This window comes from Lonchura striata, chromosome 3 (assembly GCF_050655825.1).
Source record: "Lonchura striata isolate lonStrDom1 chromosome 3, ASM5065582v1, whole genome shotgun sequence".
Classification (NCBI taxonomy): domain Eukaryota; kingdom Metazoa; phylum Chordata; class Aves; order Passeriformes; family Estrildidae; genus Lonchura; species Lonchura striata.
Genome location: NC_140705.1, coordinates 1,311,323 through 1,329,040, shown reverse-complemented (window position 1 = coordinate 1,329,040; position 17,718 = coordinate 1,311,323). Strand labels below are relative to the sequence as shown.

General features: G+C 50.8%; 1 protein-coding gene across 6 annotated transcripts in view; it reads left to right on the top strand.

The window, feature by feature from the left end:
* The window catches only part of OTOF (otoferlin), a 122,172-nt gene that overhangs the window by 40,540 nt on the left and 63,914 nt on the right, over positions 1-17,718 (top strand). For 4 of the 6 annotated variants that reach the window (XM_085574226.1, XM_085574227.1, XM_085574228.1 and 1 more), the window contains 7 exons: positions 1-36; positions 627-647; positions 2,367-2,414; positions 5,588-5,617; positions 13,892-13,965; positions 15,558-15,684; positions 16,560-16,614. In XM_085574226.1, the coding sequence (XP_085430352.1) occupies positions 1-36; positions 627-647; positions 2,367-2,414; positions 5,588-5,617; positions 13,892-13,965; positions 15,558-15,684; positions 16,560-16,614 (391 nt within the window). The remainder of the gene's footprint in view (positions 37-626; positions 648-2,366; positions 2,415-5,587; positions 5,618-13,891; positions 13,966-15,557; positions 15,685-16,559; positions 16,615-17,718) is intronic. The other 2 variants (XM_085574230.1, XM_085574229.1) reach the window with 1 other exon arrangement.

The window sequence follows — 17,718 nt, the reverse complement described above, 5'->3', positions numbered from 1 at the left end:
GATTAAGTTTAACGATGGATACAAGGCGGTGGCAAGGTACCAAAAATGTCCTGGTGGGAGGGATCCCAGATTTTGGGGTGGGATCTGGCATTTTGGGGGATTGCTTCCATTCCAGCCCATCCCAGGCACCCCCATCCTACAGATAGGTGCAAATCCCGGCATAATCCCAGGATTTGGGATACAGCTCAGCCTCATCCTGTGACACCAGGAATTATAGGGCCAGGACACGGGGAATGGCTTCCCACTGGGAAATGGAAACTTGGGGATATTGGTAAGGAATTCCTGGCTGGGAGGGTGGGGAGGGGCTGGGCTGGAATTCCCAGAGAAGCTGTGGATCCTTGGGAGTGTCCACGGCCAGGCTGGAGCACCTTGGGATAGTGGAAGGCGTTAGGATTGGAATGGGACGATCCTCAAGGTCCCCTCCCACCCAAACCATTCCTGGGATTTGAGGATCAGCCCCTCTCCCTGTCCTGCTCCCATGGGCCGTGTCCGGTTGGGAATGTTTGTTAATTCCTGGGATTTGAGGATCAGCCCCTCTCCCTGTCCTGCTCCCATGGGCCGTGTCCGGTTGGGAATGTTTGTTAATTCCGCACTTTCCTCCTCCTGGCTCCGTCTCCTCCCAACAGCGAAGACCCGGAAGATCCCAGGTATGGGACGTGGTGTCCCTGCTTCCCTTTGGGAATGGTGTGTGCGTGGATGGGAGCAGGCCCTGCATGGTGTTTGGATCCAGGGAAAGGGATTTTTCCGGGATCACCCACCCCTGGGATTTGGATCCAGGGAAAGGGACTTTGCTGGGATCACCCACCCCTGGGATTTGGATCCAAGGAAAGGGACTTTTCTGGGATCACCCACCCCTGGGATTTGGATCCAAGGAAAGGGACTTTGCTGCGATCACCCACCCCTGGGATTTGGATCCAGGGAAAGGGACTTTGCTGGGATCACCCACCCCTGGGATTTGGATCCAGGGAAAGAGCCTTTTCTGGGATCACCCACCCCTGGGATTTGGATCCAGGGAAAGGGCTTTTCTGGGATCACCCACCCCTGGGATTCCCTCTGTCCTTCCTAATCCCAGCAGGGACAAATCCCTTTCCAGTCAGGGACTCCTGCAGGAGCTCCCGGAGTCATGTTGTTCTCTATTCCAAGCTCTCCATGGATCCATCCTTCCTTCTATCCATTCCTCCATCAATTCCTTCTTTCCTTCCTTCCATTCCTCAGTCCATCCCATCCCATCCCATCCCATCCCATCCCATCCCATCCCATCCCATCCCATCCCATCCCATCCCATCCCATCCCATCCCATCCCATCCCATCCCATCCCTCATCCATCCATCCATCCATCCATCCATCCATCCGTCCATCCATCCATCCATCCCTCATCCATCCATCCATCCATCCATGGATTCCTTCCATCCATCCATCCATCCATCCATCCATCCATCCCTCATCCATCCATCCATCCATCCATCCATCCATCCATCCATCCATCATCCATCATCCATCCATCCATCCATCATCCATCCATCCATCCATCCATCCATCCATCCATCCATCCCTCATCCATTCATCATCCATCCATCCATCATCCATCCATCATCCATCATCCATCCATCTTCCATCATCCATCCATCCATCCATCCATCCATCCATCCATCCATCCATCCATCATCCATCCATCCATCATCCATCCATCATCCATCCATCCATCCATCATCCATCCATCCATCATCCATCCATCCATCATCCATCCATCCCTCATCCATCCATCATCCATCCATCCATCCATCCATCCATCCATCCATCCATCCATCATCCATCATCCATCCATCCATCATCCATCCATCCATCATCCATCCATCATCCATCCATCCATCATCCATCCATCCATCATCCATCCATCCATCCATCATCCATCCTTTCATCCATCCATCCATCCCTCATCCATCCATCCATCCATCATCCATCCATCCATCTATCCATCCATCCATCCATCCATCCATCATCCATCCATCCCTCATCCATCCATCCATCCATCATCCATCCATCCATCCATCCATCCATCCATCCATCCATCCATCCTCCATCATCCATCCATCCATGGATTCCATCCATCCATCCATCCATCCATCCATCCATCCATCCATCCATCCATCCATCCCTCCCTCATCCCAGCCCCACCAGCGCTGTCCTACCTCTGTTCCCATTCCCGAGGATCCTTGGGAATCCTGGGCACAGGGAGCTCTCCCTCTGGAACCCTCTGGATTGGCTTTGTTGGATTGCCCCGTGCATGTGGATGAGTTTGGGGGGAGAAGGTGGATCAGAATCCATCCCTGGATCCCAACTCATGGAATCGCTCCTTCGGATTGCAGATCCACGACCAAAGGGAAAGAGAAAAAACACCTGGTGTTGCCGTTCAGGTATCCCGAATTCCCTGATCCCTGATTCCCGGGGCACCCTCCGGCTCTGCGCTCCAGCCCCTGGGAGCAGCAGCAGGGCAGGACCGTGAGTCCATTTTTCCGAGGAAAGTGCTCCAAACCGAGGTGTTTGAGGGATAAAAATGGGAATTCCCCACCTGTGCCCAGGCTGGCACTGTCCGCGGTCACCTTTGGCAGCAGACTTGGACTGGAAGGGCCCAGGGAAAAGGAAAGGAAGGGAGAAGGAGGAATTTGGGATTGGCTGCTCCACCAGGATCCTGGATCCCTCAGGAAGCGCTGTCACCCTCCCGGATGCCTTGATCCGAGTCCCAGGAATGCAGTGGGGGCAGGAATCGGGGGGGAAAGAGATGCAGGAAACACTCGGAGAAGGAGGAAGGAAAAAGAGGGACACGCTTGGAATGCGCAGCATTCCTGCATCCCTCACCCAGGGCATGTTTTCCCTCCAGGAAGAGGAAGGGACACGGGATCTGCACTTCCCTGGCCCCTCTCCCAAGGATGGATCCCAGGGATGGGACATTCCTGACCCTCTTCCCACCCAGGGATAGATCCTCAGGGATGGAATATTCCAGGCCATCTGCCCACCCAGGGATGGACCCTCAGGGATGGGATATTCCTGACCCTCTGCCCACCCAGGGATGGATCCAAGAACTCCAGGGAACATTCCAGTCCCTCTGCCCACCCAGGGATGGATCCTCAGGGATGGGATATCCCAGAACCTCTGCCCACCCAGGGATGGGACATTCCCAACACTCTGCCCATCCCAGGATGGATCCCAGGATGGGATATCCCAGAACCTCTGCCCACCCAGGGATGGATCCCAGGATGGGATATCCCAGAACCTCTGCCCACCCAGGGATGGGACATTCCCAACACTCTGCCCATCCCAGGATGGATCCCACCCTGATTCCAGGGAACATTCCAGCTCCTCTGCCCACCCAGGGATGGATCCTCAGGGATGGGATATCCCAGAACTTCTGCCCACTCAGGGATGGGACATTCCAGAACATCTGCCCACCCAGGGATGGATCCCACCCTGACTCCAGGGAACATTCCCAACCCTCTGCCCACCCTGGGATGGATCCCATCCAGATTCCAGGGAACATTCCAGCCCCTCTGCCCACCCAGGGATGGATCCTACCCTGACTCCAGGGAACATTCCAGACCCTCTGCCCACCCAGGGATGGATCCCAGGGATGGGATATTCCCCACCACAGGTTGGATCCCATCCAGATTCCAGGGAACATTCCAGACCCTCTGCCCACCCCGGGATGGATCCCATCCAGATTCCAGGGAACATTCCCGCCCCTCTGCCCCCCCAGGGCAGTTTGGATGGGGAAGGGAAGGAGGGAAGGATCCCACCCGCTGAGATCAGCGGGATGCGATCCCACAGGGATCCTGCCCATCTCCAGTGTGTCCAGCAGGACCTGGGGCAGATCCCTGAGCTCCAGGAGGAGGCCTGGAATGATTTCATTCCTCTCCTGGCAGCTTTTCCAACGCCACGCTGGGGTTTGGTGCTCCCAGGAGGAGCTCAGCTGGCAGGGAATTCTTTTTCCCGTTCTGCTCCCACAGCAGGAGTCAGGACAGGGAAAAAACAGGAATTCTTGGATCAGATCAGGCTGATCCCTGCCCGTTCTGCTCTTCCCAGTTTCCCTCCCGTGTCCCATTTTATGCTGGAGATCCTTGGGAATTTTGGAGCTCCTTTGGAATTCTCCCAAAACCCAAAATCCAGCAACGCTTCACTATTTAATTTTTTTTTCTGGATGGTTTTCCAGCAGCTCGGGCGCAACGAGCTGGAATTTCAGGTTCTGGAATCTGTCCCATGTCCCCATCCCAGCGGAGGAGCCGGTGTAATTAACTCCATCCTCCTTAATTACTTCCCGGGCTGCTTAATTGCTTTCTCGTCCTTAATTGCTGCAGGACAATGAGGGCAATTAAAGGGGGAGAGAGAGGGAGGGGAGGGAAACGGGGAGAGAAGCGGGAGCGGGGAGGAAAACGGGGAGAAAAACTGGGAGAAAAATTGGGAAGAAGGAGCGGGGAGGAAAATAAATAGGGAAGAATGACCGGGGAGAAAAATAGGGAGTTAAACAGGAAAGGGGGGGTCGGGAAGGAAAACAGGGAGGAAAACGGGGAGAAAAATAGGGAAGAAGGAGCAGGGAGAAAATCAGGGAGGAAAATGAATAGGGAAGAAGGAATGGGGAGAAAAATAGGGAATAAAACAAGGAAGCAGGACCTGGGGGGAAAACAGAAAGGAAAACAGGGAGGAAAAGTGAGAGAAGCAGGATCCGAGAGGAAATCGGAGAACAGAACCAGGGAGAAAAGTAGGGAGGAAAACAAATAGGGAAGAAGGATCCGGGAGAAAAATAGGGAGGAGAACAGGGAAAGGGGGAAGGAAAACAGAGAGAAAAATAGGGAAGAACGATTGGGGAGGAAATCAGGGGGGGAAATAAATAGGGAAGAAGGAGCGGAGAGAAAAATAGGGAGAACGGGGAAAGGGGGCCAGGGAGGAAAACAGAGAGAAAAATAAGGAAGAAGGACTGGGAAGGGAATCAGGGAGGAAAATAAATAGGAAATAAGGACTAGGGAGGAAAATAGGGAGGAAAACAAGGAAGCAGGACTCGGGAGGAAAACTGGGAGGAAAAGAGAGAAGCAGGATCGGGGCGGAAAACAGCGAGGAAAATAGGGAGGAAAACATAGAGAAGCAGGATCTGAGTGGAAAACAGAGAACAGGACCAGGAAGGAAAACTGGGAAGAAGGACTCGGGAAGGAAAACCGGGAAGCAGGAGCTGCTCCGGTGCTGGGAGCTGGGGTATCCTAAGCCGTGCAGGGATGTGTCCCACCTACATTTTAAGCTGAGAGAGAGGAAGTTTGGGTGGAATATTGGGGAGGAATTTTTCCCCGTGAGGGCAGGGAGGGGTCGATGGAATTCCCAGAGCAGCTGTGGCTGCCCCTGGATCACTGGGAATGTCCGAAGCCTGGTTGGACACTGAGGTTTGGAGCACCTTGGGATAGTGGAAGGTGTCCCTGCCCGTGGCAGAGGTGGGGTTAAGGATCTTAAAGCTCCCTTCCCACCCAAAGCATTCCATGATTCCCGGATTCCCCAGTGCACTGAAGTTTGTTTGCCTTTTATTCCCTTGATATTCCACCACCGGCTCCAGCAAAGGCAAGGAGAAGACCAAGGAGCACAAGTAGGTTTGATCTCCCCACTCCTCCTCCTCCTCCTCATTCCCACTTTTTCCAGCTGATCCAGGTGGTTTGCTCTCCATCCTCCTCTTCATTCCCACTTTTCCACCTGATCCAGTTGCTTTGCTCTCCCTGCTCCTCTTCATTCCCACTTTTCCCAGCTGATCCAGCTGGTTTTCTCTCCATCCTCCTCCTCCTCCTCCTCATTCCCACTTTTCCCAGCTGATCCAGTCGGTTTGCTCTCTCTGCTCCTCCTCCTCCTCTTCATTCCCACTTTTCCAGCTGATCCAGCTGGTTTGTTCTCCATCTTCCTCCTCCTCCTCCTCCTCCTCCTCCTCTTCATTCCCACTTTTCCAACTGATCCAGTTGGTTTGCTCTCCATCCTCCTCTTCATTCCCATTTTCCCAGCTGATCCAGTTGCTTTGCTCTCCATCCTCCTCATCCTCATTCCCTCTTTTCCAGCTGATCCAATTGCTTTGCTCTCCATCCTCCTCCTCATTCCCACTTTTCCAACTGATCCGGTTGGTTTTCTCTCCATCCTCCTCATCCTCATTCCCACTTTTCCAGCTGATCCCGTTGCTTTGCTCTCCATCCTCCTCATCCTCATTCCCACTTTTCCCAGCTGATCCAATTGCTTTGCTCTCCATCCTCCTCCTCATTCCCACTTTTCCAACTGATCCGGTTGGTTTTCTCTCCATCCTCCTCATCCTCATTCCCACTTTTCCAGCTGATCCAATTGCTTTGCTCTCCATCCTCCTCCTCATTCCCACTTTTCCAGCTGATCCGATAGCTGCACTCTCCCTTCCTCCAAAGGCCTGTCCACTCTGGGAAAACTTGTCTCTCTTCATGTGTGTCCTCAGACTTTGGCGCCTGCAGGGAATATTTATCCAAAAAAAACCCCAAGGAATATTTATCAGGCAAAATCTTTGGAGCCTGGCAGCATCTGAAGGGAACTAAGAGGTCCTGAGGGATCCGTAGGGATCAGATGGAGGAACTTTCCCAGGCTGGACGTGGACAGGGCAGGAGAAGTCCGGGTGCAAACAGGACTTTGATCCAGCTTTTCTTTGGACATCAGGAAAAGGTTCTTCCCCCAGAGCTGGCTGGGCACTGGAACAGCTCCTCAGGGAATGATGACATTCCCAAGGCCGCCAGAGATCCAGGAGCGCTGGGACAGGGACAGGGTGGGATTGCTGGCATGTCCTGGGCAGGAATTGGATCCGTGATCCCGGTGGGTCCTTTCCCACTCGGGAATTCCATGATGGGACAGCTCCTGTGCCCACATTCGGCGGCCAGGTTTCTTCAGCTCCTGCCTTCCTTTTATTCCCAGTAATTTTCATGGATCAGGCTGTTCCCCCAAAAACCAGATCCTCCAGCTCTGCCCGAGCAGCTGGGATCAAATTTAAACTCGGCTCCAGGGAATGATCCTGGAATCAGCCCTGGGGACTTCCCCATCCGGGAGGTCTCTCCTGGCTCCTATTCCCTATTTTGTGGTTTAGGGATCAATTCACGGCACATCCCATGGATGGATCCTCCCAAATAACGGGATGACGCAGGAGGTGGAGATGAGGTGGAGAAGGAGGAAAATGTCCTCAAGGAGAAGGTGGAATCGGGAAAAATGGGGGAGAGATCTCCCAGCTCTGCTCCTTCCTCTGGGAGAAGGAACAAAGGGATTGAGGGTTGGGATCTTCCAATGGAAGATCCCCGGTTGGAAGTGAGGTCCAGTTTTGAGGTGAGGTCCCAGTTTGGAAGCGAGGTCCAGACTGGTGGTGAGGTTCATCTTGGAGGTGAAGTCCAAGGCTGTAGGATGGACCCGGCAGTGGGATCTGCCCCCTGGAAGAATTCCTGACAGGTGGAATTCCTGCAAGGAAATGAGCCATGGGAATTTTGTTCCCTGCTCCAAAGTCCCAGGAAAGGGCAGTGATTAAAATGTCCGTTTATCCATGGATAATTCACCAGTGACGGGATCTTCAGCTGGAAGCTGGCCAGCAGGGAGGCTGCTCCCAGCTCCCTGCTGCGGCTCCAGAATCCGTGTGGATTCTGGAGATCCCCACGGGTGCAATCCTAAAGGACAGAGCCAAGAGGAGCAGCAGGTAGCTTTGTGGAACTGGAGACGATCCATGCTCAATCCCATATTAAACCCCCAAAAAATCCATGGGAAGAGAACTTCCAGAGGCTGAGCGGAGTCTCCGGTGTCTAACACGGATTTAAACTTTGCTGGAAGTTCTTCCCGACTTGGGATCAGCATCGGGACGTTTCCATCCTCCACCCCAATCTTGCCGGAGCCCAGGTGGGATGTGATGGAGCAGCAGCGGCTTCTCCGGCGCCTTGTTTCTTCAGGAAAGTGGGAGAAGGTCGGGTGGTGGCCCAGGAGGGCGGGTGGTGGCCCAGGAGGGCTCTCGGCACCATGGTGGCAGCTCAGGTTCCTCAGGCGCGCGGATCCTCATGGAATATTCATGCGGAGACGGTGTCAGCTCTCCACCAGCCCCGGCGTCCCACCGGCACCGTCGGGAGCGTCGAGAAGATCCCACAAAAACCCCGCTGTGCCCACGGAGGAGACTTGGAGGGATGCCCCATCCCTGCCCCGTCCCCTCCGGCGCTGGGATGGATGTCCCACCCTAGAAGCTCCACCATTCCCGGCTCGGCTCTTCCAGAACCTTCTCCTGCAGGGCCGGGTGAAGGTAGAAGCCGGGGTGGGAAGGGGGAGGTGTTTGGGATTGGGCAGGGCTCACCCAGCTCGGGAAAGGGACGCGCGGGGATCGGGAAGGGGTCGGGGATCGGGATGAGCCACCGGGAAGCTGCTCCAGAACTTTTGGGATGGCTCCGTCCTCATCCTCATCCCGCTTCCTCCCTTCTTCCCAGCACCTGCCAGAATCCACCAGAATCCACCAAAATCCGCTGCTTCAGAATTTATTTCTTTGTCTCTTTTTTCCTCTTATTCCTTTTCCCCTCCATTTTTCCTTTTTTTTTCCTCGTTTTCCTCCCCTTATTTTTCCCAGTGCTTTCCCCTGCTTGTTTGGAGTTTTTTTCCTGCTTTATCCTTGGCTTTTATTTTTTTCCCCTTAATCCCAACAATTTCTTCCCCCACATTTTTTCTTTCCTCTATTTTGATCCCATTTTTTCCCCTCTGCTGATTCCTCCTGGGATTTCTTTCCCAAATTTTTCTGGGTATTTTTCCTTTCTTTTATTTTTCTACTTTCCCCCTGTTCTTCCCGCAGGGTTCCCCCCTTCCTCCCATTTTATTTTCCCTCAGTATCTTTTCCCTCTTTTTTTTCATTTTTTCCCCTTTTTGTTCATTTTTCCCCTCTGCTTATTCCTCCTACAATTTTTTCCCCTAAATTTTTCTGTGTTTTTCCCCTTTTTCTTTTCTATTTCCCCTCCCTCATTCCCCCACCCCATTTCCCCCCGTTTTTTCCCCTCCATTTTTCCCTCCCTGTTTTTCCTTCACAGTCTCCCCACCATTTCCCCCCTGTTCATTTTCTTCCCCATTTCCCCCTCCACTTATTCATTTTCCTTCTTTTTCCTTTTTCTCATTTTACCTCTTTACCTTTTTTGCCTTTCACCCTCATTTCTTTATTTCTTTTTTTTCCCCTTTTTGTTGCTTTTCCCAATTTTTCTCTATTTTTCCTTTCCCCTCTTTCCCCCCCTGTTTTTTTTTCCCTTTTCTTCCTCTTTTCCCCCTTTTTCTTTCCTTTTTCCCCTTCTCCCAGCACCCTCCAAACTCCGTTATTCCCTGCTCATTCCCCTTCCCATTCCCTGCTGGGCACGGACACATCACCTGGAGCTCTTTTCCATATTTTTTTTCCCTGGATTTTTCCCTCCGATCCACCTCACCCCGTGGATGTCCCAGAGGCTTTTCCCCATCTCCAGCTCCTTTAGGAGCGCACGGAGCCGCTGATCCAAGTTCCATCCCCACGTCCCCACTCCAGGAGAGGCTCCAGGAGATCCCAGATCCCACACGGATCTCTCGGGAAGGTTTTGGGATGGTGATGCTGGGTCCCAGCCCACATTCCTTGGATCAGCTGCTTAATCCCATTTTTTCCCACGCATCACCCCAAAACCATCGTTGTTTTACTGGCAGGAACATCTGGGGGATCCGGATCCTTGGTGTCCATGGATTTGGCAGCCGGGAGAGGACCCTGATGGGATTTTCCCATCACCAGCTGCTCCTCACTTTGCTTTTCCTTCCCAAGGAACCTCAGAAATTCCTGGCACTGGGATTTTTTATCTCTGAGCATCCACCAGCAAACGGCAGCTCTGGGACTGGAGGGGTTTTGGGTTTTTGATTTCCATTTCTGAGAGTTCCATGGAAAAGAAAGGAATGTAATCCAACCAACCAGGAGGCGTGGCTGGAAGGGCAGAGAATGCTCTGGGAGCAGAATTCCAGAGCCTGAGCCGCGATTCCAACATTTCCTCGTTAAATAAATTAGCGTGAAAACAGCTCCAAAGGTCCCATGCCCTGGTGGGATTACAGACACGGAATCCTCATCCTCGACTTTTCTCCTCTGATCCATGGGAAAAGTGGAGCATCCTGGGAATAAATCACAGCTCCCAGAGCGCTGCTTTAGTCCCGGCTTTAAAGAGTTCCTGATCTTATCCCGGTGGGATTCCTGCCCCTCAGATCTTTTATTTTCCCGTTCTCCTCAGTTTTCTTCCTGCTTGCTCCACCTCTCTCTGTGGCCTGGAGACTCCTGGGGGTCATTTCCAACTCCAGGGTTTCTTTGTCCTTGGGGGAAAAATTCCCAAGGGTAAAACTTGACCCTTTGTCCCAGCCTGAGGTGGGACTGGGAATTCCCACAGGCTCCCTGTGGTTTCCTTGTGGGCATCACGTCCCAATCCTGCAGAATCCAGGAGCTCTGGATCTTCTGGATCCCTGGATCACCTGGCCTGGCAGCCAGGTGAGGTCCAGGTGAGCTGGAGGTGAGGTCCTGGCTGGAAGTTGGATCCAGGCTGGACGTGAGGTCCTGTTGATGGTGAGGTCCAGGATGGAGGTGAGATGAGGTCCTGGCTGCAGATGAGGTCCTGGCTGGAGATGAGGTCCTGCTTGGAGGTGAGGTCCTGCTTGGAGGTGAGGTCCTGGCTGGAAGTTGGATCCAGGCTGGACGTGAGGTCCTGGTTGATGGTGAGGTCCAGGATGGAGGTGAGATGAGGTCCTGCTTGGAGATGAGGTCCTGCTTGGAGGTGAGGTGAGGTCCTGGCTGCAGATGAGGTCCTGCTTGGAGATGAGGTCCTGCTTGGAGATGAGGTCCTGCTTGGAGATGAGGTCCTGCTTGGAGATGAGGTCCTGCTTGGAGGCGAGGTCCTGGCTGGAGATGAGGTCCTGCTTGGAGGTGAGGTGAGGTCCTGGCTGGAGGTGAGGTCCAGGATGGAGGTGAGGTGAGGTCCTGCTTGGAGGTGAGGTCCTGGCTGGAGATGAGGTCCTGACTGGAAGTTGGATTCAGGCTGGACATGAGGTCCTGGTTGATGATGAGGTCCAGGACGGAGGTGAGGTGAGGTCCTGGCTGGAGGTGAGATGAGGGCTGGAGGTGATAAAAGGTCCAGCCTGGAGGTGAGATCCCAGTTTGGAAGTGAGACCCAGACTGGTGGTGAGGTTCATCTTGGAGATGAGGTCCTGGCTGGAGATGAGGTCCAGGCCAGAGGAGAGGTCCCAGCTGAAAATGGTGTTCATGGTGGAGGTGAGGTCCAAGCAGGAGGTGATGAAAGGTCCAGCCTGGAGGTGAGATGAGGTCCTGGTTGATGGTGAGGTCCTCACTGGAGGTGAGGTACTTGAGGTACTTGAATTTTTGGAGTGTTTGAATTTTGGGGTATTTTAATTTTGAATTTTGGGGTATTTTAATTTTGAATTTTGGGGTTATTTTAATTTTGAATTTTGGGGTATTTTAATTTTGAATTTTGGGTTATTTTAATTTTGAATTTTGGGGTATTTTAATTTCAGGGTTTCTGAATTTTGGGGTGTCAGAATTTTTGGAGTATCTAAATTTTTGAGGTGTCAGAATTTTTTGGATATTTGAATTTTTGGGGCTCCTGAATTTTTTTGGTGTATGGATTTGAATTTTTGGAGCATTTAATTTTTAGGGTGCCAGAATTTTGGGGTTTCTATTTTTTGCGATTTCTGAATTTCAGTGTTTCTGAATTTTGGGATATTTGATTTTTTTGGGGGGCACCTGAATTTTTGGGGTGTATGAATTTTAGGGTGCCTGAATTTTGGGGCATCTATTTTTTTTTTGCGGTTTCTGAATTTTGGCGTGTCTGAATTTTGGGATATTTGATTTTTTTGCGGTGTCTGAATTTTTGGGGTGTATGGATTTTTAGGGTGTCTGAATTTCTTGGTGCCTGAATTTTTGGGGTGTATGGATTTGAATTTTTGGAGTGTTTAAGTTTTAGGGTGCCTGCTTTTTGGGGCATCTTTTTTTTGCAGTTTCTGAATTTCAATGTGTCTGAATTTTGAGATATCTGATTTTTTTGGGTGTATGAATTTTTAGGGTGTCTGAATTTTTGGGATGTCTGAATTTTTTGGTGCCTGAATTTTTTGGGTGTGTGGATTTGAATTTTTGGAGTGTCTGAATTTTAAGGTACCTGAATTTTGGGGTATCTATATTTTTGTGGTTTCTGAATTTCAGTGTGTCTGAATTTTGGGATATTTGATTTTTTTTGGGGCGCCTGAATTTTTGGGGCATCTGAATTTTTGGGATATCTGAATTTCTTGGTGCCTGAATTTTGGGGTATCTATTTCTTTGCGGTTTCTGAATTTCAGTGTGTCTGAATTTTGAGATATCTGATTTTTGGGGGGTATCTGAATTTTGAGGTGTCTGATTTTTTTGGGTGCCTGAATTTTTTGGGTGTATGGATTTGAATTTTTGGAGTTTGAATTTTAGAGTGCCTGAATTTTGGGGTATCTATTTTTTTTTTTTTTTTGCGGTATCTGAATTTCAGTGTGTCTGAATTTTGGGATATTTGATTTTTAAGGGGTGTCTGAATTTTGGGGTGTCTGAATTTTTGAGGTGTCTGAATTTTTGGGGTGTCTGAATTTTTGAGGTGTCTGAATTTTGGGATGTCGGTATTTTTGGAGGGGTCTGAATTTTGGGGTACTTGAATTTTGGTGTACTTGAATTTTTGTGTGTCTGATTTTTTGGGGTATTTGAATTTTGGTGTACTTGAATTTTTGTGTGTCTGATTTTTTGGGGGTATTTGAATTTTGGTGTACTTGAATTTTTGTGTGTCTGATTTTTTGGGGTATTTGAATTTTGGTGTACTTGAATTTTTGTGTGTCTGATTTTTTGGGGTATTTGAATTTTGGTGAACTTGAATTTTTGTGTGTCTGAATTTTTGGGGTATTTGAATTTTGGTGTACTTGAATTTTTGTGTGTCTGATTTTTTGGGGTATTTGAATTTTGGTGTACTTGAATTTTTGTGTGTCTGATTTTTTGGGGTATTTGAATTTTGATGTACTTGAATTTTTATGTGTCTGATTTTTTGGGGGTATTTGAATTTTGGTGTACTTGAATTTTTGTGTGTCTGATTTTTTGGGGTATTTGGATTTTGGTGTACTTGAATTTTTGTGTGTCTGATTTTTTGGGGGTATTTGAATTTTGGTGTACTTGAATTTTTGTGTGTCTGATTTTTTGGGGTATTTGAATTTTGGTGTACTTGAATTTTTGTGTGTCTGATTTTTTGGGGTATTTGAATTTTGGTGTACTTGAATTTTTGTGTGTCTGAATTTTTGGGGGTATTTGAATTTTGGTGTACTTGAATTTTTGTGTGTCTGATTTTTTGGGGTATTTGAATTTTGGTGTACTTGAATTTTTGTGTGTCTGAATTTTTGGGGTATTTGGATTTTGGGGTATTTGGATATTTGGGGTGTTTGAATTCTGGGGTACCTAAATTTTGAAGTATTTGAATTTTGGGGCAATTGAATTTTTGGGTGTTTCATTTTTAGTCATTTCATTTTCCAATGTCTTGGGCAGAAATTCCATTAACTGGTCAGGAGAGATGAGGAGTGGGAACACGACCGGGACCCCCAGCAGGGACTCTGCTCATGGAGAGGCAGAGTTATCCCGAGCTGAGACATTCCCAAATAAAAAACGGGATCCAAGATTCCAGGGCTGTGAATCCCACTCTCTATTGTGACTCTCAGGAACATTTCCTGCTCTGTTTTTCAGCTGACATTTCCTCTCTCTTTTGGAAAAAACAAAATCCTCCCCCCGTTCCCATGTCCTAGAAAACACCAAAAAATAAAACCCCAGCAATTAATGGGAATTTTAATTGTCCCTCTCTCCATCCAGAGCTGGAAAAGGAGTTTTTTCAGCCATGAAGCTTGGAAAGACCCGTCCGTCCAAGGACGAGCATCGGAAACAAGGTACGGTCGTGGAATGATGGTGGATTCCTGGAATTGCAGCGGTGGGAGAGGAAGGGCTGCCCGCTCCCTGGGCTCTGCTCCGAGGTGGGGCTGGAACTGGACACCTCCGGAGAGGCAGCGACTGGAAACTCGTTGCTGTTTCCATCTGAGCCGAGGATCGGTTTTCCACGGCAAAGAAAAGCGGGAATGTGCGTTCGCAGGCGGGGGGAAAAGCCTCGGTTTGGGTCGCGGCTCTGGGAAAACTCTCCCTGTTTTCCAGCCAGGTTGGAGGGTAGGAAAAGGGAATTTTGCCTGGGATGCTGGCATGGAAACCTGGGCGCTCTTCCCACAACCTGGGTGTTCTCCTCGTGGTTAAAGCTTCCAGCAGGACCACGGGAAAACATCCAGGATGCGAAGGAGCAGAGCAGCTGGTCCCATGGAAGCGTCTCCACGGGCTGGATTTATCCAGGGTGGTGGAATGGTCACTGTGTGGTGTGGGCACTGCTGCATGGCCGGGAGGCTCCTGATCCCACCTTTCCCAGGAACCTCCGGCTGTCCCACACCTTCCCTGGGCTGGGATGGAGATTCCGACCCTTGGCCACCGGATAAAGGGATGGGTGGATGTCCTGCACCCGCTGCCTGCTGGCCAAGCCGGCATTCCCAACATTCCATGGCTGCTCCCCTCCCATCCCGACTCTTCTCTGGGTTAGATCAGGACCAACCTGGCCTTGGACACTTCCAGGGATCCAGGAGCAGCCACAGCTTCTCTGGGAATTCCAGCCCAGCCTCTCCCCACCCTCCCAGCCGGGAATTCCTTCCCAAGATCCCAGTCCAAGCTCCCCTTTCCCACTGGGAGCCATTCCCTGGCTCCTGTCCCTCCACCCTTGTCCCCAGTCCCTCTGCAGCTCTCCTGGAGCCCCTCCAGGCCCTGCCAGGGGCTCTGAGCTCTCCCTGGATCCTTCTCCTCTCCAGCTGGATATTCCCAGCCCTCCCAGCCTGCCTCCAGCGCAGCTCCGTGGTCTCCTCTGGAGCGACTCCAGCAGCTCCATGACCACCCCATGCCAAGGATCCCAGAGCTGGAGGCAGCAATTCCCAGCTCGTGTGACTCTGGCTCAGTCTTAACCTCCTGGCTGAGTCAAGGACCCCCTTTCCCTCAGGAAAGGAACATTCCAGCAACTTCTTCCAAGAGAAGCCCAGGCATGGGGAGGTGCCGGTGGGATTGCAGCAGTTTTTCCTCTTGGGAATGACCCATTTCTCCCATTTTTTAACCCCTTTCTCTTCAAAACCAGGGACTTGGTTGTCTTTCCAAAATGTCTTCTGCTCCTCAGATCTCCAGTTCTTCTTCAAATTCCCCTTTACCTCCTGAATCCGGGGTGTTGTCATTATTCCTTATTTTTCCTCCCCAAAACCCTCTGCAGGAATTCTGCCCGGATTGAATTCCATGTCATCTCCTTGATAACCCCTTTTCCGAGCAGGTTGTCCGAGACCCGACCTGCTTCCCATTGTTTTTGTGCTCCCAGCCGAGGGGACGGATTGGTTTCCCTTCTCCCAGCCTTTAATTATTCACGGATGGAAATTAAACCCGGAGCCATTCCTTTGTCCCCTTCCCGCAGATGATCCGGCTGTTCTGGAAACAGAAGACCTGGACAGAAAGGCCATGAGATATGGAGCAGGCCTGGAGCCAGACACCATCTCCCTGGCCTCTGTCACCGCTGTCACCACCAATGTCTCCAACAAAAGGTGAGATCCAGGGCTGGGATTGTGCCAGCGGGAGGCGAGGACAGACATCCCGAAAATGCGGGATTGTGACGCAGGGAATGTTGGAAATCTTTGTCCCACGGAGCCAGTGGGATGTTTAGTTTGGAATATCTGACCTGCAGCAGCGATCACCGAAGTTGGTTGAAGGAGCGTTGAGGGTTGACCCTGCTCTTGGGACACGGGACAAGGGATGGAGGGTCAGGACACAGGGAATGGCTTCCCACTGCCAGAGGGCAGGGATGGGTGGGAGATTGGGGTGGAATTGTTCCCTAGGAGGGACTGGGATGGAATTCCCAGAGAAACTGTGGCTGCTCCATCTCTGGAAGTGTCCCAGGCCAGGTTGGATGGGGTTTGGAGCAAGCTGGGATGGCGGGAGGTGTCAGGTGTCCTTACTGGACACCAAAGGAGTACGCAGAAGCTTGGTAAGTTCAAAAGAGAAAAAGACCCAGTTTTATTTAAACATCTGGTGTTTCTACAATCCCAAAGGTGACTGTGGGTTGGAGGATGGAATTACCACCTCTCCAACCACACTGGTCCAAAGATCAATCAATCATTTCTCTCCACCCACAGAGAAATATTCTAAAGTATTCGATTTATACATGAAACTATTCTATTTTTACATGAAATGGTGTGGGAACCCTGGCTCTCAAATATATGAACGTTATAAGAAGGCTAAAGAAGTTTTATGAGAACTTTAAAACTTTCAAAAGAGCTATAAAAGCAAAGTGAACACTTTTAAAAATCGGGCCAGCAGTCAGGCTCTGGATGATCTTTGAGGTGCTTCCTACCCAAACCATTCCATGATTCCATTAATTCCACCCGTGGTTTGACCAAGGGTTTCTTCTGCCTCCCCCAAGGTCCAAGCCTGACATCAGGATGGAGCCGAGTGCCGGGAGGCCCATGGATTACCAGGTAGGTGACACCGACCTGGGCTTGGGGACCGAGCTCCTGGTAGGTCTCAACTCACTGGGCTTGGAACCAGGACATCCCAAGAGCTGGAATTTCATCGGTAGAGCCATAAACTCAGGATTAAGTCATTGACTGGGTTTGTTGTCCAGCATGTGAAACCCAGAGAATCCAAATTAAGCTCTTTTTGAGGTTGTCTCTCTGTGGAATTTCTCCTTGGAGCAACCTGGGATAGCAGAATGTGTCCTTGCTCCTGGCAGGGAGTGGAATGGAACGAGATTTAAGGTCCCTCCCAATTCCAACCACTTCGTGATCCCGTTGTGTTTTCCAGCAGAAGTGAAGCCAGTGGGATCGGTCTCTGGTTAAATCCCGTTGTGTTTTCCAGCAGAAGTGAAGCCAATGGGATCACTCTCTCTGATCCCACAGTTTGGGTTAAATCCCATTGTGTTTTCCAGCAGAAGTGAAGCCAGTGGGATCGGTCTCTGGTCCCACAGTTTGGGTTAAATCCCGTTGTGTTTTCCAGCAGAAGTGAAGCCAGTGGGATCACTCTGATCCCACATTTTGGGTTAAATCCCGTTGTGTTTTCCAGCAGAAGTGAAGCCAATGGGATCACTCTGATCCCACAGTTTGGGTTAAATCCCATTGTGTTTTCCAGTAGAAGTGAAGCCGATGGGATCGGTCTCTGATCCCACAGTTTGGGTTAAATCCCATTGTGTTTTCCAGTAGAAGTGAAGCCGATGGGATCACTCTGATCCCACAGTTTGGGTTAAATCCCATTTGCCATGTTGGGTGGAGCACCCACACCCTGGGGCAGGGACAACCGGGATTCCTGGGATCTCCTGCATTCCCCACCCTTGCCAGCCCCTCCTCAGCTGTGTCCCAGTGCAGTGGACTCTGCACTCTGCAGGGAAAATGCCATCAGGGTCCTCTCCCAGCTGCCAAATCCATGGACACCAAGGATCCGGATCCCTCATATGTTCCTGCCAGTAAAACAGCAATGGTTTTGGGGTGATGCGTGGGAAAAAATGGGATTAAGCAGCTGATCCAAGGAATGTGGGCTGGGACCCAGCATCACCATCCCAAAACCTTCCCGAGAGATCCATGTGGGAT